The 21,095-nt window shown below is 41.5% G+C and overlaps 1 protein-coding gene across 2 annotated transcripts in view; it reads left to right on the top strand.

Annotated features, from left to right (window-relative positions):
- plcb1l (phospholipase C beta 1-like) overlaps window positions 1–19,274 on the top strand; it is a 113,566-nt gene extending 94,292 nt beyond the window's left edge. Inside the window, exons 25-33 of one of the 2 annotated variants that reach the window (XM_072362323.1) lie at window positions 605–743; window positions 923–976; window positions 1,371–1,590; window positions 1,984–2,152; window positions 2,984–3,060; window positions 3,152–3,241; window positions 3,372–3,429; window positions 3,616–3,702; window positions 17,143–19,274. In XM_072362323.1, coding sequence (XP_072218424.1) covers window positions 605–743; window positions 923–976; window positions 1,371–1,590; window positions 1,984–2,152; window positions 2,984–3,060; window positions 3,152–3,241; window positions 3,372–3,429; window positions 3,616–3,702; window positions 17,143–17,367 — 1,119 coding nt within the window. In that variant the 3' untranslated portion in view covers window positions 17,368–19,274. Of the gene's footprint in view, window positions 1–604; window positions 744–922; window positions 977–1,370; window positions 1,591–1,983; window positions 2,153–2,983; window positions 3,061–3,151; window positions 3,242–3,371; window positions 3,430–3,615; window positions 3,703–17,142 lie in introns of those variants that run through there. The other variant, XM_072362324.1, reaches the window with a different exon arrangement.
- Window positions 19,275–21,095: the final 1,821 nt, after the last annotated feature.

The raw sequence follows: 21,095 nt of genomic DNA, 5'->3' as shown, positions 1-21,095 counted from the left end.
GACAGAGAATTGTTTCATGTTGGGACCATGGCAACAGTGGCCCAAAAAGAGAGAGCGTGGAAAGGCAGGGCGTAGCGCACAGAGATAAATGTAGACAGAGCCCAAGAAGAAATGGAAAGATCTGGCTAGCATGATCAGAGCAGAGATTGTTTAAAACTGTATTAACCTTTGAGAGATAAGAGCGTGCTGTGTGCGAGCCAACGGGAAATTAACATCTGCTGAAGCTCAGCACAGGAAGCCATGCTGAGAGTGGGTTACCAGAGCTATGTCTACAAACTGTCCTGCAACACACAGGTACAGCAAGTGAGTCCTGAGAGGAGAAGTTACATCTGACAGAGGAAGGAGTTATTCTGGGAAATTTTGAGTTTAAACAAATAAGGAAAAGTTTTTTACATGTGTCTCTAACAATACATGCAAAAACAGATAAGGTATAAGACTGCCTTCTGATTTCCTCTGCCTCCTCATGCAGTAGAAGGCCTTTGTTTTTTGTGTGCTGTCCTTTATCATGTTTCTCTGCAAAAGCCGAAGTGCCGACCACTGTGTTCTGTTGTCTTCACTTCAAATGACACTGATTGAATTTTTGTGCCTTTCATGTGGTGAATAGGTGGAGGCAGGAAGCGACGCCCCCTCAGAATCTAAAGTGGATCAGAGGGTAGCGCTGCCTGCAGAGAATGGACTGAGCCACACACCCATTATTGCCCCAAAGCCGCCTTCACTGGTCGGACACCAGCCTCAGTCTGCAGGTACTCTAGTGATCTCTAGTGATCTGTGAGATGCTCAACTAGCAAATCTATTGTTTGTATAAGCAAAACAATAAAGAAAAAAACACTGCTTTATTGTAGATATGAAATAGGTATGCCATCTCTAAACTATGTAACTTATTGCCAACTAAATCCGTGTTCCCTTTTTTTCCGGGCAACAGGCTCATTGAAGCCTTCAGTAAAGACCGAAGACATCATACAAAGCGTCCTCACTGGTAATATTATATCCCCCGTTTCTCTTTCAGTGCACTTATTCTCTCATTTGTGGCCACAGATTGTTCTTCATTTTATTCTGTACTTCATTTGAAATCACTTGACCTTATGACTCCCAGACTCATTAATTGGGGGTGTCATGTACCGTAAAAACTCATGTGAATGTTGGCACTTGTGACAAGAATATTAAGTAAATCATTCATGTTCACACTTTCTTGTTTACTACATAATTCCATACGTGTTCATTCATAGTTTTGATGCCTTCAGTGAGAATCTACAATGTAAACAGTCATGAAAATAAAGAAAAAACATTAAATGAGAAGGTGTGTCCAAACTTTTGACTGGCTGTGTGTATTTTTATGCTATCTTTTGTTGTCCTTCATCCTGTGTCTTCAGAACTCGAGGCTCAGACCGTGGAGGAGTTGAAGCAACAGAAGGGTTTTGTTCGGGAGCAGCGAAAACAGTACAAGGAGATGAAGGAGCTGGTTCGGAAACACCACCGCAAGACCAGCGAGCTGATCAAGGAGCACACGGCTCGTGTGTCCGAGCTTCAGAGCCAGCACCAGCGACGACGATCTGCCTTGCAGAAGAGCCACAAACGAGATGGTAAGAAAAGGTAGGTAGCCCTCGTCCTCTGCTGTGCAAACCTGTCCTGTTTTTGTTTGCCCTTTGTCTTTATCTACGTAAAACAAGCCAACACAGCTGAGAAAAATTAGGCTGCTCTTTTCCAAGCCTGTGGAACTCAATCAGAACTCTGAGCAGTCCAGTCAACTTACTCTAGAATAAATTTGCTTCCTGGTGATTAAAAGTGCTTTAGAAACTAACGTACATATTCTTCCTGAGAAACTTCTCTGCATTTAAAGTATACGTTAAAACTGGTAAATATACCAGTTTGATTTATTTATTCGGTCCCATAATAGCAATGAGTCAGGGGCCCCTCTACAAACATTTTAGCTGGTAACTTAATCTGTGGACATTTTCTTTTGTGATGTTTGTATGTTGTCTTCAGTCGCTCTGAACATTCCTTGTCAACACTGGATCAAGACTTGTTTGAGCTGAACCAGGAATGCAGCCAGAAACTGGCAGAGCTGAAGGAGCAACAGCAGCAGCAGCTCCTCACGCTTCGCCAGGAGCAATACTACAGTGAAAAATACCAGAAACGAGAGCACATAAAGCAGGTACTCACTCAGAAACACAAACATGCAGAGATGTCAGAGCAGCTGGTTGGTTTGTGCTCGAATAAATTATAAGAACAAGAACTCTGTCATTCCTTCTGTTACATACAGTACCTCCACTCTCAAGAGATACTACTTTTTTAACTTTTAACATTTAACTGGCTGTTTTAACTGTATATAAACTGTATAATTCTAATATAAAAGATGTAATTTACTTTACACTGTGCTCTACATAGTGTATGCTCTTTCCCACAGTTGATATAACCAGTCTTACCAGAAATCAGTGAGCCCATCTAAACATTACACATGAGCATACATAATGTAAACAAGTACATACTGAGATAAACAGACGCCCCACATCGACAGCAGCTCGCCTTGACTTGTTTTGGAAGGATAATGTGCTGACAGGCTCCTGCTGTCTTAAAGCTCTGAAAAGCCGGCACGGACAAGCGAACAAATGAATGCTGCAGTAATCTCCAGGTCATCCCCCTGTAGAATATTCCAGACATAATTTTGCTGCCTGTGCTCATATTCTTTCTGTCATGCGTGTGTGGAAAAATGAATGTGTTCTGCTCCGGTGCTTTTGCACAGCGAACACAGCTGAGGTATCAGAGAGATTTAGCCGAGGGAAAGGCAACAAGCATAACAGATTGGGTTGTTTACCCGATCTGAGTGTTTAATTCTAATCAGAAACACAACCTATCTAGCTTCAGCTGATTAAAGTCTGTTAACGAAAATGAATCCTGAATGAAAGCCCATTTTCTTTCCCATCTCACTTTACTTTTGTTTTTTTTCTTGCTGTCATACATGGGCTCTCTCTGTGTTTCTCCCCAGCTGGTTGAGAAGCTGACAACTATAGCAGAAGAATGTCAGAGTGCTCAGCTCAAAAAGCTCAAAGACATCTGTGAAAAGTAAGGTTACTCACGCAGATTCATACAAGCACAGTGAAATCCCACTAATGCTTTAACCCCTCGTCATTGTCGTCTCTCCTACTATCCACAGAGAAAAGAGGGATCTAAAGAAAAAAATGGACAAGAAAAGACAAGAGAAGATTAACGAAGCCAAATCTAAAGACAAGAATGTGACAGAGGAGTAAGTGTGTGTTTGAGCAGCGGTTCTAAGCTGTGTTTTTCTTGTGGGAGTTGGATGGTATTCTTGGATGACCACTAGATGTCAGCGCAGACTAAAGATGTTGCTCAACTCGACTGATTGTTCCCCACAGAGAGAAGTTAGAGATCAACAGATCATTTGTCAACGAGGTGGTGCAGTATATCAAACGGGTGAGCAGGAGTTTGGTTTTAACAGACCTGACATTAAATCAGCGTGTTTTAAGCCTTGCAGTCATTTCACATGTGATTTTGCACTCACGATTTCGACAGTTACACATGTAACTTTAAAATCTTTGGGTGCAGTTGTATTGCGTGTGACATGCAAAGATGTTAAACTGAGTGTTTTTGTGCATGCAGTTGGAGGATGCTCAGAGTAAACGACAGGAGAGACTACTGGAGAAGCAAAAGGACATCCGACAGCAAATCTTGGATGAAAGGCCAAAGGTGAGGCTTTATTAAAGAATGCCAATATCTTTTCCCCTCTTAGCACATGCAAGATCATACTGGCTGCATTTGATAGCGTAAGGATTTTTTTTTTGTTGTGCCTAGTTAAATATTTGTCTTTGCAAATCATCTAAAATATACACACTGACTTTTCTTCATATATATATATATATATAATGAATCCAATCAAATTTCCAAATGAGTTCAGCTTAACCCCATGATCTTTTGGCCTGGAGTGAACCATCATCAAGATGTCTATTATGCAAAGATCCTGTAGGGGCTCAACATGCAGCTCTTACGTACGCAATTAAAAAATTAGTTATTTTAATCAGTGTTAAAGGAGGCATGTCATGTCCATTCTTCAAAGGTTGACATGTCGTCCTTAGGTCTTAATCAAATCTGTGACACGCTTTGGTCAGTCAGCTTCTTTTTTTTGATCATGTATTCACACCTCTATTTAGAGTGGCCAGGGTTAGGATTAGGGCATATGGTGACCCACTTGAATCCACTCGACCTCTCTTTTCTGCAAGCCTCTTTTGAAATTGTTGGCTCTCAATAATCCACGTTGTTACTGTATGACAGGGCATACAGTAAATGGCCTGAGAGTACACACAGCACTGATGAAAATATACTTGAATTATTGAATTTTTTATGTCCAGTTACTGTTGCAAGCCATGTGTTGAATTGGCCGAGGCTGTTAAAACACCACACCACAGACGGTGTGATGTAACATTGAGCCGGCTGATTCGGCTTCATAAACCCCGGACTCCACTATTGCTCCATCCCTCTGTATTTTCATCAGGTTTTTCCTTGTTACTATAGTATATAAGACATGAGACAAAGGACTGGTTAAGTATTATTAGCTCATTTATTTCTTAGTTAAGTCAGCTATATAATTATTTATGTAAATCTTTGGTTGGTAGCAAAGGAAAAGGCAATAGCAAACAGGGTTTCAACTTCCCACTGCCCAGTCCAGGAAACGATGGATGATTTGAAGTTACAATTAGGTGAAGATAAAGTGGAGGAGGCTGAATATTTCAAATCTGTGCTGGCACTGTGACGTAGAAAAGCCCTGCAAACGTAAACTCCTATCTGAATTACACATTTCCAACCTTCTCAGTCCCAAGAGCCAGGGTTGTGGTCGTTACTTCTTATTCAGTTTCCCCCTCAATGATTGCTGATAAGGGGTATGGCTGCAAACTGCAGTCTTAACAGTAGTCTTGTGTTTTCAAGCTGATTTAAAAATCAAAATTCAATATTATAAATCCATGTTTCCACCAAAGGTTTGTCACTTCACACAGATCCAGGCTCAGTCAACTCAAGCTCAGTTTTCAGAGAAATACCTGATTAGTTGTGAAAAGAGAAAATGTGCTGTAAAAATATGAATGCTTACTTTGTTGCTTTCTAATTAAAACACACCTCCTACAGAAAAATATCACTAGGTGGCGACCTGCACAAGGTTCATTGAGACGCTGCACTGTAACTGTAACTGGAATCGTTTGCAGGACATTGAGGAATAAACAGATTACGGAGGCTGATGTCCGAATATTTTACCCAAGCTTTCAGCACCAACCCCTGCTGCAGGGTGCATGCACACAGCGATGCTCAGTGTCAGTTGTACAAATATGTGAAAGTAAAGTTGGAAACTGGTTTACTGCTTTATAGCAGATTTGTCTTGCAGTGGCTGTATCACTTCCTGAAGTCACCTTGTAATTCCTCCATGTTTGGTCAAGTTTGCTTGAAACTATATGTGTATGGGTTAATTGTCAAGTGGATGCTTTTGGATTTCTCCTCTTTTCAGTATTTACTCAGTATTTTCCCAACCATGCCATTGCCACTGTCATTGTAGGATGATTGTGGTGCTGCAGAGCATGGTAAGAACTGGGTGTCGTCAGTTAAATTGCATCCCTGGATTAGCGGAGCCCTGCCAAACATTGCTCCAATGCAGGATACTCCATGATTTACTGCAGATATGTTGTTTATTGTAGAATTTGAGGTGTAATTTGTACAGCATGGCATCATTATGTCATAAGGGGGAGCAGATTGGCCTGCGTATTGTGAGATCACACCCCAGCTGTGTCCTTGGCTTCAATGCCCCCTGTTGATGTTTCCAAGATCCTCCATACCAACAGCTTTTGGCAGACAAAATAATTTGTGCAAACCAATTAAAATACACAAAGTGCAAGACTTCTACAATTTCCAAACACAACGAGGAGAAATGGTTGTTTTAGACATAAGGTATTAAAGCTTTGTGCTAATGATGGATGTCAGGTTTGTTTTGGTCTTGAGAACCTTGATCGTAATCGTCTTGAACTGCTGCATCTACTGAACACAAATGTAGCAATTCGCTGGACAGCCATTTCTCCCTCTTTCAGTTTTCTCTTTTGTTGAACTCTCTCTGATTTTGATGTGTTTTGAAGCATTAAATCTAAAGCCATGAATCGGTGTAGCACACTGCCACCATGATTATTTCACTTTCAGCGGAGGCACCCGGATGTGCTGCTCTGTTTTTACAGCACCAACTCACGAGGTAGTTTTTGTTTTTTCTTTTTTGTCTTAGATGCACACTAATCACAAGTCATCTGCTAGAGACAGCTCCATAGCCACCCACACTCAAAGTGACAGATCCTTGTACCTTTGAAACCACTTGGAGTTGAATGTGGGTGGCACAGTACAGACATCCAGCGCAACAAAGCACATTAGGTCATCCATTAGGTCATCCATATTTTTCCATGAAGCTACAGCAGACTGAAATAAAACATTGATGCGAAAATGCTGTATGATAGCAGGAAGTATGATAACAAGAAAATTGCAAGGTAAAGTCAGAGGTAGCCGTTTTTGCCTTGTGAACCATCTGCTTGTTATGTAGATTAATCAGGGGTTTGAATTGCGCTCCTTTTCATTTGGTCTTTTGGTTACCGTTGTTATATCCCCCATAATTGCTACAGCTCCTTGACAAAAACAGTGATTCCACTTCAAAAAGTCAGCACTGACTTTCTACACACTGTAGAAATCAGTGTCATCAGAGTCTAATCAACATAAGATGGAGCAGGTTTCCTCAGAGGGGAATTTTATCTTGTTAGCAATCATTGTTTCCATACAAAATTGCAACTGATTATCTATCAACTATCCCACTGTCACAAGGCATTTTTTAAATCAAAATCTGGACAATAGCAGATTTAAGGGGCTATTACATGGTAATCAGCCATCTCTGCGATATCTGTTCTAATGGAAAGAAAAGTAATCTGTATGCATAGTAAGGTTATGTCAAAGGATCCAACTCTAGAGTAACTACCCCAGTAAAAGACCCATTTCTGTTTGAGACATGCAGTTAAATGGTTTTAATGTTTCCAATTCCCAAAACTGTTGGGATGCGGTGAAAAATGTAAATGAAACAAAGATAATTTGATCATTTTCTTTATTGTAGATCATAGAAAACGTATCAAACGTTGAAAGTGAAATATTATTTACTTTTCTATGAAAAATATGAGCTCATCTTGAATTTGATGGCACAAGGGCAACAAAAGGCTGGAAAAGTAAGCAGTGCTAAATGGAACTAATTGGCAACAGATCAGCAACAATGCTGAAAGGTATGTACAGTCAGCCTTTATAGTAACGTGTGCTCCCATCCAGACGTCTTTTTTAGGGATGGCCTTGCATATCTCTGCAAGATAAAGCTAAACCACAGACTGCGTCTATTACAACAGCATGGCTGCGTATAAGAAGAGTCTAAATGCTGCACCAGGCTGCCCGCAGTGCAGACCTTTCACTAATGGAAAACATTCGGTGCGTCATGCAACGCAGAATACGACAAAGGAAACCCAGGACTGTTGAGCAGCTACAGTTGGACAACCTTCCTCTAATGAAGTCTCAGCTAGTGGCTCCCAAATGTTTATGGACTGTAGAGGGGATGCTACGCAGTGGTAAACATGGACCTATCCCACCTTTTCTGAGATGTGTTGCTACCATCAAATCCTGGATGAGCTGATTTTTTTTCATGAAACAGTAAAGTGTCTCACTTTCAACGTTAGGTGCTTTCTAATTTCTGTTGTGAGTAAAATATTTATTTTATCACACGAGATCAACAAATTATTGTTTTCGGTTGTTTGTGTACATTTTCAACAGCGTCCCAGCTGTTTTTGGAACTCAGGTCGTAAATCCTGTGACAAAATAACATAAAGCGTTTTGATATTTTGTCACAAAACTCCTCAGAGATAGAATCAAAGGATGTTGCCACAGCATCTTTCATATTGCTAGTCTCAGGCAGTCACGAGCAGCCTGTGTCAACTTGTTTGTTTCGGCCACTTTTTTTCTGCGCTGAGTTAATGTTTCACTTTCTCACCAGTTGTTTACATTAAACTTGATTATGTTCAAGCTGTATTGAATCTATTTCTAGTATTTCCAGCAATGCCTAATGGTATGTGAAAGTATCATTGAGAGGGTCACTGAACCCAAAACAGTTAGGTCATCGACCTTCCGTGGAAGCTCCATCTGTTTATAATGAATATGATGTATTGTAAAAAAGGCTTGGCAGTTATTAATAAGGTAACTGCAGTCAATTTACCATGGTTAAACTTCCTCATAATAGTAAGAAAGTACACATTGAAAGCAGGATATTACAAGCTCCGATATGGGTTAATGAATATTAGAATATAACCACAGCTGGGCTGATATATAAAAAAAAATTGTAATGTGTTTGTCTTTCTGAATCAGAAAGGGGAAGATACAATATGCTCTCTCTCACACACAGTTCTGACCCAGTTTCTTCTCTGGGCTCAGAGCAGCCACTAATGGACATCTATAACCATCCCTGGTGGAAACCCTGAGTGCTACACGGCCCATTACGATGGTGTTTGTGTGTGTATACGTGTGCACTCACACACGTGTGATATACCAACCTAAAAACATGCTAAACTGTCCCTGCATTGCAGTTTACTCATGCTTAGGCAGAACCTCTGAACAATGCAAAGCTGAGAGGATGCGATGTGAGGAATTCATCGCCGTTTCCGAGTTTCTAGTTGATGATAGCACGAGGGTTGTGTACTGCACTGAACTAAAGAGGAGAGCGAAGGAGACATGCCATAGATTGTTGTCGGCCCCAGGATGTGCACTCTCCTGTTAATGAGCCTATCAAAACATCCTGTAGGTATCAATAATAAACAGCTTTATGACGGAAGATGGTTCCACGCACCTCACGTATCTTGGCATGTTGCACCTTCTGAATAAGATTAGTGATTTATTATTATTATTTTTCATTTATTTATTTATTCTTTTATTTGATCTTATCCTTGCCTTAGAGCACAACCTTCCCACACATGGGGCAGTCATACATGTATTCAACCGAAACACAAGACATTAATTCTAGGCTCTTTAAAGGTCTAAAATCTAACTATCTTTTCATTGTGGAGAAGCACACGTCCCTTCCACACCTTTTATTGGCCATGAAAGAGTACGAAGTACTGTGGTGACAAGGCAGTGTGTTTCACAATATGGTACGTTGGTGTATTTGTGCGTCCTGGGAATGTAATGTTGGACACATATTGATTCTTTCTTGTGTAAATGAAAAGAGAGAAATATCTCAAGGTGTCTCCCTTCTGTGAAATCCTCAGACAAACACACAGAGCCACACATATAGGTGCACACATCCTCCTTATTCGTCAAGCAGGAGTCCTGTGCCGTCGTCATGGAAACTCGGATCCCCCTCTCTCCCTCTCCCCACCTCTCATATCCTCGTCTATCCTTCATGTCTCTCTGCAATCTGTTAATTTGGAACTGAGTCCTCATGACGCAATCCCATAGATGATTACTGGAGGTGGAGGAAAACCAGAAGCAGCAGGAGGAAGAGTGAAGAAAGGGGCAGCAAACAGGTTGGAGGAGACATGTAGGTCTTGAGCAGAATAAGACCAGAGAAAGTATATGGCCATCACCCAGTGTCCCTTAATGTAGCTCTTTGGCAGTTTGGTAGGGGCGGCCACCATGTTCCCTCATCACAGACTTTGATCTGCACCATTGCTCCCTGGCATGATTGCATCAATAATGCACTTGTGCGTATGTACACACACACACACGCATACCCACAGGGAACACTGAGTACTAACCAGAGGCAGTGAAGAAAAATCCATTGTGCATGTGAGTGTGTGTACATGTTGCACGCTTGGTTACTCTTCTACTCTATTATGCTAAATGCTATTTCAGATCAGTGCACGGCTGTTCATTATGTATACCCACATGTGCAAAAGAAGCTCTCAGGGTTTTTTTTCTGTCTAAGGAACATTAACCACTGAGCTTCTGAATTGTTCCTACTACCCTACATCATTGGAGAAACAGTAAAGAAAAGATGGAAACAGCAGATAAACTGGCGGTGAATAGAAATTGATAGGAAATTCTTGATAAAATAGGTTTAGCTGTGCATACAAATTCTAAGTAATGTGAGTACAAGAGAAATGATTGTGTAATTGGCATGAACTAACACATCTTTTAACATGTTTCACATAACTGTTTGAGATAAATCAGGACAAAGTCACAAAGGTTTTACTCTCTTATAGCATAAAAAAAACAACAGCAAGCTGCAGGGTTTAAATCTTCACCTAATCACAAATAAATCAAATGGCTCTTTCGGTTCTTTGTTTGTTTTTTCTTTTTCTTGGGCAGTTATTGTTCTGGATCAGTGTCACCCCTCTAAATCTCTTTTCCAGCTGCAGCACACAGCCGCTCTCATGAAAAAGGTTCCCATAAGCTCAGCACATGTCCATTGACTAAAGATCACCACCAAGGGGATCCTGAGAAATCCGAGAATTTTTGGTGCCTGCATCTCAAGACACACTCTTCACCAGACATTGTACATAGCTGATTCCCATGGATGCAGACCAAGGAGGGCAGCACTTCTCTAAAACAGGGAAACGTAGGCTGGCCTAGAATCTTACCTGGACGAAGAAGTCATTCATTCTGTGGCTGGATAAGATGATCAAAGGGCAAAAAGAAGATGGAAGCAGCATTCAAAAACTCCATCCAGATGGTCGAGCATGGTGGTGGGAATGCAATGCTTTGGGGGGGGTTCAGCCAATGGAACAAGACTTTTGTGTAATGGGTTGGCTGAAACCAAAACAGAGTTGAAAGGAGGGTGAACATTGGACTGCTGGATGGATGTGGAAGTCGTGTTGTTAATGTTTGGCTGCAGTCAGTTGCTACACAGAAAACGATGAGGTAAAATACTGCAATTCACCTTCTGAGGTTAAGTTTTCACATCTGAATCAAAAGCATCAAAATACCACCAATCACCTTTCATAACTAAGCTTTTGAACCAATCCTTTTAAGGGGAAACATTGTTGTACATACACAGTAGAGTTGTGCAGATTCCTGACGAGTCAAGTCCAAGAAAAACTCCTGCAAAGCAGTTGATAAATGATCTGAACGGACTCATGAAAGGGCACCGACAGAGAGTCAGAGAGAAGGTGGAAGAGAAAGGAAGGATTCAGCTCTTTTGCACCAGTCTCTAGCTTAATTTCTCCTTTACTTTGTTTTGTTCTCCTTACGAATTCAACTACTGCAGCTCATTTTTCATAGTTATGACTCATACTTCAACATACAGGTGTATCTTAATTGCAATGTTTACCCAAGTGCCTTTTCTTTAGAAAGCCTTTCAGACATGGGACTGGTTCGGCCTAATTGGACTTTGGGTATGTGAGCTATGTTCAAGGTCAGGGTACTCGCGTCTGTACATGTCACACAGTGTACCACCGGTCTGAACTTTGATATTTTTGTCTTTCAGCTTTATTGAAGTGATGTGATCTGGTTTAAGCTCGGATTTTATGGCAAGAGAGACAAGATGCTGTTTCCCTCAGACGAGAGGCAGCTGATATAGCTGCATGCTGCACATGTAGTGCAGCACTTAGGTGGATGAAGATTTTTTTTTGTGATGCTGCAGCAGGCGTTATGTCACAGCTCAAAGCAAAGAATTAATTTGGCTCTTTGGAGGCCTTCTCCGCTTCCCTCGATAGCTTCTCAAAATGAGGACAGCTGGTGAAGAAGGTCACTGAATGCTGTATTTTAAGAAAGGCAGAAACGTGTGTGCTTGTGTGTGTGTGCGTGTGTGTGTGTGCGTGTGCGTACGGCTTGTTGACAGTCTTCTGAGATGAGATACAGATTTGAAAGCTGGCTGGTGGTTTGTGTCCATACAGCAACTGGACCAGTTGCCCACTTACAGTGACATGCAAAAGTCTGGGCATCCCTACTTGAAATGTCTGTTGCTGTGAACAGTTGAATCAGTTAAAGATGACCTGATTTCCAAAAAAGCTCAAAGTTAATGATGGTTCTTTAATGTTTGAGGCGAGAATCTGTTTTGATTTTCATCTTTACAGTTTCCCTGAATATTATCAGAGTGTAAATACTCTTAGTTGGCAGCAAAGAGAACAGAAAAGTCTTCCAGTTCTGTGAAATGATTCCATGCACTGCTCCTTGAAGGTATGTCCACAGGTTTTTGACGATAAATCTAGGAGACAATGAGGCCTATCACAAACCACCTGGCTTTCACCTCTTGAGGTTTTCCGTTGTGGATAATGAGATGTTTTTCGGATTGTTTTCCTGATGTGGCAGCCATCCTCTTTTCATGTTTAGCTTTTTAACTCGCTGTGTGATGTTTGCTTCGAGAATCTTCTGGTATTTAATTGAACAGTCTTCTCTCCGAAGTTTCCCGTGACGCCGGCTGCAATACATACCAAAGCTTGCGTCACCCCGATGTTTAACAGTTGAAGAGGTGTTTTTTTTCCCCATTGTTCATTGCAGCCAAACAGCTTTAACATCGTCAGTCTTTTACAGAATGCATCAGACCCATTCAGGCATTCATTTGCAAACTGATGCTTGCATTTTGCATTGAGGACTTAGGAAAAGTTTTCTCCCTCCTCCATCAGCGTTGTATTTTTGCAGGTGTGGCTGCAGAGTAGAACATTCCAGAGTCTGATAAATCTTTCTGAAAACCTCTTGCAGTCAAACAGTGGTTTTGATTTAGCTTTAAAGAAATGCTAGAAGCGCTTCTTTCAGAGTCTTATTTGTCCTGCACACCTCAACTGGAACTCCACAGTTCCTTATAGCTGTCGTTTCTTAATTAGATTACAAGCTGAGGAGAACTGATATTTTTTTACAAGGTCTTCTCCTGTTTTATGGTATTTTTAATGATGACGGATCTATCTGTGTAGAACAGTTCATGGCTGCTGATTGCAAGGACGAGGTTTTAGAGGCCAATATTTATAAGGCTTTACATTTGTATCATATGGCCTCTCCTAACTATTACTGTAATCGACCCGTCAACCTAACGAGCTGAATAAGGTCTCAGACTGTGGTAGAACTCCATTTGCTTGGGCTGTTGAAAGGTTTTACCTCTTTAGTTATTTCTTTAACACTTGCTTGAAATTATGGGAAAAAAAACTCAAATTCTATGCTTTTTGGAAGTCTAGATAGCTCCAGTTAATGAACTAATCACAGTGATAGCTTATATAGCTGATATATCAATCTTATCGCACTATATCCACAGATTATTTCGATTCTGCATATTGACTACATATTGAAAAAGCGCATTGAACAGACAAGCAAATCCACACTTTTACCAGTCACTCAGCTTTTGAAGGACTGCATCTTTCAACCAGACTTCTAACTCGGCTCTGACTTGTGTTTTTGTCTTTTTTCCTTTTAAATGATCCTCTTTGCAGTACGAAAACGTGTGAGACTTTTTGTGTCCTGAGTCAGAATTTGATCCAGACAATGTTAGCATGAGGAAAAACAAATGTGGGAGGCTTCCATTCCCTCCACTCCCGGGATTCTTCACTGTCAAACTTCAAAGATTTCAGACAGAAGTCACAGATGGGGGGAAATGTCTCAAAATATCTTAACAGTGAGACTGTTTAGAACTAAAGCTGTCCTTTTGGGGAAAAGAAAGTGCTATCTTCATCACTCAGCATCCCAGTTCTAACAGAAAGGCTGTCTGTGTTTGTTACTGAGCTGTTGATTAGATGCAGATCACAGAGACACGTTTTTGAGAGGTGCCTGGCACCCCTCACACTTCTCTGCCCTCTGCTCCCACCAGCTTCTCATGAGCCAGGGTGGCATCTGATGGGAGAAAAACGACAGCTTTGATCAGAGGGTGTTTGTACCTCAGTAGGCCGGGGCGAAGGCAGACTGCGCATGCACAAGCACACAACCCCACACACAGAAGGTGTGTGCAAACTGTCCCACCCTCAAGTGGGTCACATGCAGAGCGGGGACGCAAAGTCGAGCTGCGGCGCATCTTCAGCCATCTGGCTTTGACGTGTTGAATGTCCACGCTGTGAGACCCCCAGAGAGAGAGAGAGGGAAAGATGAAAAGAGGGAGGGAGAGCGAGGTGTAAGGAGGAGGGCTTGTTTCAGAGAAGGTGACCTTGAAATGCAGTACTTGGTGGGGCTTTGAGCAGGCGCTGCTGCGGGCTGCTGCGCCACAACATCAGGGAGACACACGAGTCAAGAGCTGCTTCGTTCCACGCCAAAGACATCATCACATGCTGTGGCTTTTTGGAGTCATCTGTCTGATTGAGTCTCTCGTGTAATTTAATTCATGAGAAACACAATCCAATAAAGTATTAAAAGCATAACTCTCCCTGAGAAGGTCTCAAACACATCTCATGATTTTCATGCTGACCATGACTTCCTCCCCACACAATCTCCTCATGCGGACTGTTTAGTTTGTTCTTAAGGAAACTCTCCAGAATGACGTTGGAGTGTTTGCTATGAGCATCTAATATTTCTGCAGCAAGCACATCAGTGCAACCCCCCCAACTACCTGACCTTGTGCACCCCTCAGCGGTACCACTGGGTCCTGAACAAACGGCAGGATGGGTGGAACCTAAGATGAGACTACTTTGATACGTTATTCCTTATTCATTAAATCAAACACTGGTCAAAAGTTTAAAGTACCCATTAAATCAATTTCTATGTTTATGTGTTTTTAGAATGAAATGTATTGCACTACAGTCAACTATTGACCAGTATGCAGTAGCATAAAACACTCCGCTCAGATTTCATGATATTATGAAAATGAAATGATATGTCAACAAGCTTAAAACTCTCAGTAAGATTTTAAGTGCTTGTTCTCATCATTCAGCCTTTTTTAATCCTTTTACACTGCAGAGTCATGGAAAGTTGATGCTTATATATAGATTTGATGCCCAGACATATTACAATTTAAATTATGTCTAATTCATATTGTAGCAAAGAATCAAAGTGCTGTGAGGGCAAGTGCTTTGTAACTGTTAGCATTTCTCATTAAAATGAGATGGATGTGCCATCTCATAAACTTAACACAAGAGGACTGCAAACTGAAGCCAAGAGCAGGATGGCAGTCCTTGACCTCTCCTGTATCACCTCTCCTTTCCTCTCCGTCAGTCGTGAGGATCCTTGTTAATATTTATCGAAAGATTCAGGGCTTTCTTTGCCAGCTGTGAACGTTATTCTTTCTACATTGACCGGAGGCCACAGAACGTGTGGGTGAGGTCATCAAGTGAAATTCAGCTTGGCGCGTTGGCTGTCTGAACTTCCTGCAGGTGTATATGAAGCTCGTTGTCAAAGTTTGTGCAGATTTATGACACCAATATCCGCTCTTAGTTTGTCCATCTTGCAGTTCAGACTGTTTGTGCTCACTGTTTAGTTAGCGGGTGGGTGAGAGCCGTTCGATACAGAGGCCTCTCAGAAAAGATATGGATCCTTTATGAGTACTGTGAGGACTTACAGGTATTTTTGATCCCTCATAATGCTGACGTGAGCTGTGAGACTTTGACACCATTCATCTTAGCAGCTTTTCTTTTTAATTACTGCCCTCCCTTGGGAGCCAGTAGGGTAGTTAAACAGAAATCAGCATTACAGCAATTATTGGCTCACAATGAAATGAATACAATCTTGTCATCTGTAATCATTGGGGGCGTCTATGCCTCGGAGAAAACAGATTCTCCATCCAATTTCTCAGTTTGGGAGGGAGTGTTTAGTTTGTGGGTTCTGATGGGATCCCGGTCTACCTCAGTACACCAAACTGCAGCACGACTACAGTCATTGTTTAAGGCCCTCTCTACGGTAGCTAATATTCTGTATGCAATCTTTATGCTCACTCCATTGTATTTTTAGAGAAACAGGCAGAATACCTCGATATCTACTCTTTAGATAACTGACATGAGAAAAACTCCTGCGGCTGCTTCAGCCCAGCGCATACAGTAAAGTGTGTGCAGTGACTGTTCAATGCACTGTAAAGGCTGACTTCCTGCTCTGAACTGCTCTAATGGGGTCGTTGATACTGATAAATCCACAGAGAACTATTATGCAACTGTGCAGTTCCCCTTAGCTCCTTCAACTCATTGTTTTGGTTCGAAGTCGCACAGCGTTACTGTGTGGCTGACACTCAGGGCTGTCATCGGCCTTATTTCCAGACAAACTCGGCAGCATCCCCAACTGAAAGCATCTTAACAACTACCAAAGAGTTGTTGTAACATAGCGGAATGTTTAGCTGTACGAAAGTTGATAAAAAGTTAAAACACAAACAAAAAAGAGGGGAATAAAGAGAATAAATTAATACACACTTCATCATATTTGGCAGGTCCAAATGAATAACAAATGAATACTGGTTAATTGCTGCCATGTGAATAAATTTAATTTTGTACGATATCCAAAGCAAACCCTGAAATGGATTGAATTTCATGCAGCTATTTGTTTTCATTCATGTCAGCATGATGTGAAAGTATCAGCCTTTATCTGGTTAACTATCTATTCAAAACATATCTCCATACCTGTCTAGATTTACAGGATTTACATTATAGTAACGAGGCACTGAAGTAGTGAAAGCAAGAGTCATTTTGATGAGAGAGTAGCATCAAAAATGAAAAGCGTGGCCTCTCCAAGCTATGTTGTCATTAAGACGAATGATCAGAGAACGTTAACCTCGCGTAGAGTGGAAGAATAACACAGCTGGTTCCTATGTGGCAAACTGTCCGCCTTGTCAAAAAGGGAACACGTGATAGGGAAAGGGAACACAGTCGCTTTATTTTCCTCTGGGTAATGCTTTTCTTTCCCAGCAGTCAAAGCGGAAGAGAAAAATGAGCTTTTGAGCTTATAAAGGAACTTTAAAAAAAAAAAAAACTTTTACGTAAACAAGAAAATCAAGATGTCACATTACATGTACGGTCCATCAAATTCCGTACCAGTGTTTGCTGGCATGTTCTAGTAGGTTCGGTGTCCAGTGACTGGTGGACTAAAAAGTAGTTTTATGACTATACTCACAATCTGAGCCTTTTGCTGTCTTGACAGACCATCTCAGATATATCATATACTGTGTGAGGCAGTATAGAGGCAGTATATTGGGGAATTTATCTGCTAGTTGTACCGTTTTCCCTTCTGTCTGAATTCCCAGCTGAAACGAGTTTTCTTACTCCACAGCTCCAGAGTGATTTAGACCAGGAGTACCAGGACAAGTTTCGACGGCTGCCCATGGAGATCCAAGAGTTTGTTCAGGACAGCAGCAAGGCCAAGCCTAGCGATGACTTAGTCCATGGAAACCTTGTTGCCTCTTCAACAGCCGAGAAGCTCAACCACAAGGCGTCACAGTCCGAGGACGACACGGAGGAAGGCTCGTCAGAACGAGTCTACGACACGGCCTTTTAAGGATTTAACCTTTGCTTCACACTGGGACATTATGCCGTCAACATGGCTGTGACCAGAGATCTAGGATAAGACTGCCCCAACTATGGTCCAAATTGTATCCGATGGGAGGATTGGTTACAAAGTTAAGCCCGGGTCGGTGAGTAGAGGTCTTCTCTGCGTAGAGTGGGGTCTTGTCCAGAGAAATGTTTCATGTAAATAGTCATTTTTGTGTATTTGTGTGTTACCTGTACGTTGTCGTCTCTTTCGGTACGGCCACAGAATGTGTGACACGACACTAACCATTTGCAGGAAATAACTTACTTGAACTATTGCACAGAGAGTAGTTTCTTTTTATTCTTTTTGGTATCAGGATGTTGTGGTGGTGAAAGAGATGTGCCGGGCTTTGAATCGTCTTACGTTGGATTTTCAGTCAACTTGCACTGTAAAGAAATTTTTATATTCAACCTTTGAAGCTTCCATCTTTATAAGTTTGAATTCACCATTACATGGTTGCACTGAAGGCTCACTAAACAGTACTGTGTAACCCTTATTCTAACCCTGAGGCACTGGTGGCTTCTGGGTTCCCCCATTTTGTTCTCACAGAACTAAAGCCTATGTGTTGCTGCTATGTTTTCCTTTTTTTTAAACCCATCATTTTAACCATTATCTGATCAGTGGGATACTTTGGCATAGTGATATAATGATGTCCTCTGTCATTCTTTCTTTGTTTTGACCAGTTTTTAACAAACTTGCATTGTTTGTGGGAAGAGGAAGAGAAGGGAAAGTTTCTTTGTACAGTGTCTGCATGTATTCGAACAACTGTAAATGTTACGGTAGCTTGGTAGCAGAGATGTTTATTATTGTTAATCTATTTTCTTTGGTACATTTTGACTAAACCTGCTAAACAGTTGACCCATGGTGGCTTGATACATCACTGTGGAATAAATGGAGTGGGACTAAGTAACAACACACCCTGAGTTTTAGATCCAATAGTGGCTGCATCAAGGGAACAGGTTACTCTTTAACTTTGCCCCTTGAATTCAAACATTCACACAGAGGAGGATCCTGTTGTAGTTTATAGAGGTGGCCTTCCTCTTAGCTGGTTCACTATGTACCTACAGAGGAAAGTGCACGCTGTTCCAAGACTCAGAGCAGATGCTACAGACCACAGAAAACATGGTCACTTTGGAACTATTCTTACTATTCGCCCACTATCAGACGCTTCACTTTGAAGTGGGGAAACCACGGTGAAATAGTTCAGTTATGTTGTAACTACCCAAAACGCTCAGTTTACAGCTGCCTGACACCAGCGTTCACTGCACCTCTTCCTCTTTAACATGTGAAATGTGGCCATTCCGTAGCTGTAAGGAAGTATTTTTGACTTCCCAGCCGTTCAGTGCCATTTAACTCACGAGTGTACCGAGTGATATCAAATCACACTTCGCCAGATTTTTCCAAAAAATAAAGAACTGAAAGTGGAGGATAACCTGACACGTTAGTCCAAACTCCATTTTAAAAAGATGACATTGCTGTGAGGGTCCTGTGCCTTTGAATGAGTTCGCCATGTTTGATGTTGAATGTGTGAAAATGCGCCACTGTTTAAATTGCCATTGTATTATATTCTATGATGCTGTCTGGTATTGAATAGACCGTGTGCACTTTTTAGAACAGTACCACTACTGAGTAACACTGAGCTTGTGAAGAGCAGTATTTGATAAGTGTCTCATAAGAAAAGAGAGAGATATTTTTTTTCTTTCAATGTCTTGAGCCACTTTATTTAACAGTCCCTCTCTCATCAACTTAAGTGTATGCACTCTGGAACTGTAAATGTATGTATGACATGAAGGATAAAACATGAAGAGGAGAAAAAAAATATGTAGTGTAAAGGGAACTTGCTTGTAACTAAAATAAATGTGGCTATTATTGTACTTTGCTTGAGTGGACTTGTGTGTCTTTTGATTTGTTTGATTCCATTTAGAATTTTCTATTTAATTTCTACAGTTCAAATATGTTTTTCTATGTATGTGATCAATTCCCCAATTACATACATAACATACACAAGTTTACGGTTTTAGTTCTTGAGTTTGCATTTAAATGTGTTCGTTGTTGTCTTCTCATCCCACGATACGACTTTACACCCACAGTCAATATAAGGTAACAAAAGCTATGTGAAAGTGGTGTGACAAAAATGTGTTGGGAATGACAGAACAGTGTAGCTGCATTTCAAGAAAGCAGGTTGCTCATGAGTGATCAGCAGCAAACAACCCAGTTCCAGACTGTTTGGTAGGGTCCATGCTGGGTGGTTGTGTATATGTGTGTCACAGTCAAGGGCCGGAGGAAGCGGGGGCCGGCCTTGACGGCCTATTTTAATATCACCAAGGTAACGATATCTCCAAAAACCCAGAGAAGAACACCTACGTGATTGATGTCAAAGCAAAGAAATCCTACAGACATTTCTGAATGACGTGTATTTACTGTTCTGTCAAGCACATTTTCCACCTCTCGGATAGAAGAAACTTGTTACACACTGTATGAGTGTTGTTGCCACGTGCCTGGAGTCTTCCAGCTTGTGTCTATGTGCTTGTGTGGCAGCATTTTCTGAGCGTCCGAGTGTGCGTTGCTGCTGTGAGCGTGTGAGTTTTCCAGACTTCATAAACACTGTGTCCTTCTCAGTCACAGCTTCTCAGCAGAATCCCAACAGGCAACAGGAGATAAGACAAGCCTGGTCGCCCATAACAACCACTGCGACCATTCAGAGGCCTCTGTGCATGCCGGCAACTAGGAAGTGAGCTAATTAACCCAGGGTTCAGGACGGAAGGAGAGCGCCTTTTTAATAAGATTCTCTGGGTTATATAAACAGTGACGCCCCTCAAAACTCCCTGGAATATTATCGCCTTGTGTCTGTCCATCTGGTGTGGAGATGAAGAGGAGGAGGTATCCTGTAACTGGCCTTTAATGAAGCACACCATGGCAGCAGAAGAGGGAGGACCGCAGGATGCTTCTTGGCAGGTACACTACGTACACACACCTACTTAGAAAGACACTCACAGACTCACATACTGTATGAGTTGTGTACTTTCTGTTTTTGGATCCCTGAATCTAATCCTACCCCCTCCTCTTTGCCTCAACTATCCTAATATAAACCTAATCCAACCTTAATCCCAAACTCAAGAATGTAATGTTTACGCCAACCTTAATCTGGGCTGGATGAAATTCTGACTGTTATTCTCATATTACCCCCTGATCAAGCCGGGCCATCAGATCATGTCCCGAAGGAATGAACAGTGCCCTCGCTTTGTTGCGTCTTCTTGTTGCTGGTGAAAATAGCTGCTTGGTGTCCTCTCTGGCCTCTGCTTTAGGTCGCGTATGGAGGCGGCGTTTTTGTACACAGAGATTCTGCATCATAAAGGGGGAGGCTGGAGCTTGAAGAAGATGGTTTTGGGAAATGCATTGTGGGAACTGTCGAACCTATTTTTCTTCCGCCGGTTTTGACCGTTATATTCCACGTGCGGTGATGAATTGCTGTCAGGAGACAAGTTTTAAGGATGCATATCATTCAGCTCCGCTGTTGCTTCGAAATTCTATTACAGTAAAAACTGCATGATAGTAAAAAAAAAATAAAAAGAAAGAAGAAGAAAGTGTAAAAGCTAACAAGAAGTAACCCTAGACAACAACAAATAAAGTGATGACACTGACGAAAAACTTGAAACATGAGGCGCTTTGAATATGCAGCATGTGCTGCAGTCAGT

This window comes from Leuresthes tenuis, unplaced genomic scaffold (genome assembly GCF_036924035.1).
Source record: "Leuresthes tenuis unplaced genomic scaffold, fLeuTen1.0.hap1 SCAF_13, whole genome shotgun sequence".
Classification (NCBI taxonomy): domain Eukaryota; kingdom Metazoa; phylum Chordata; class Actinopteri; order Atheriniformes; family Atherinopsidae; genus Leuresthes; species Leuresthes tenuis.
Note: the sequence above shows the minus strand (reverse complement) of the source record. Positions and strands in the feature narration are given on the sequence as shown.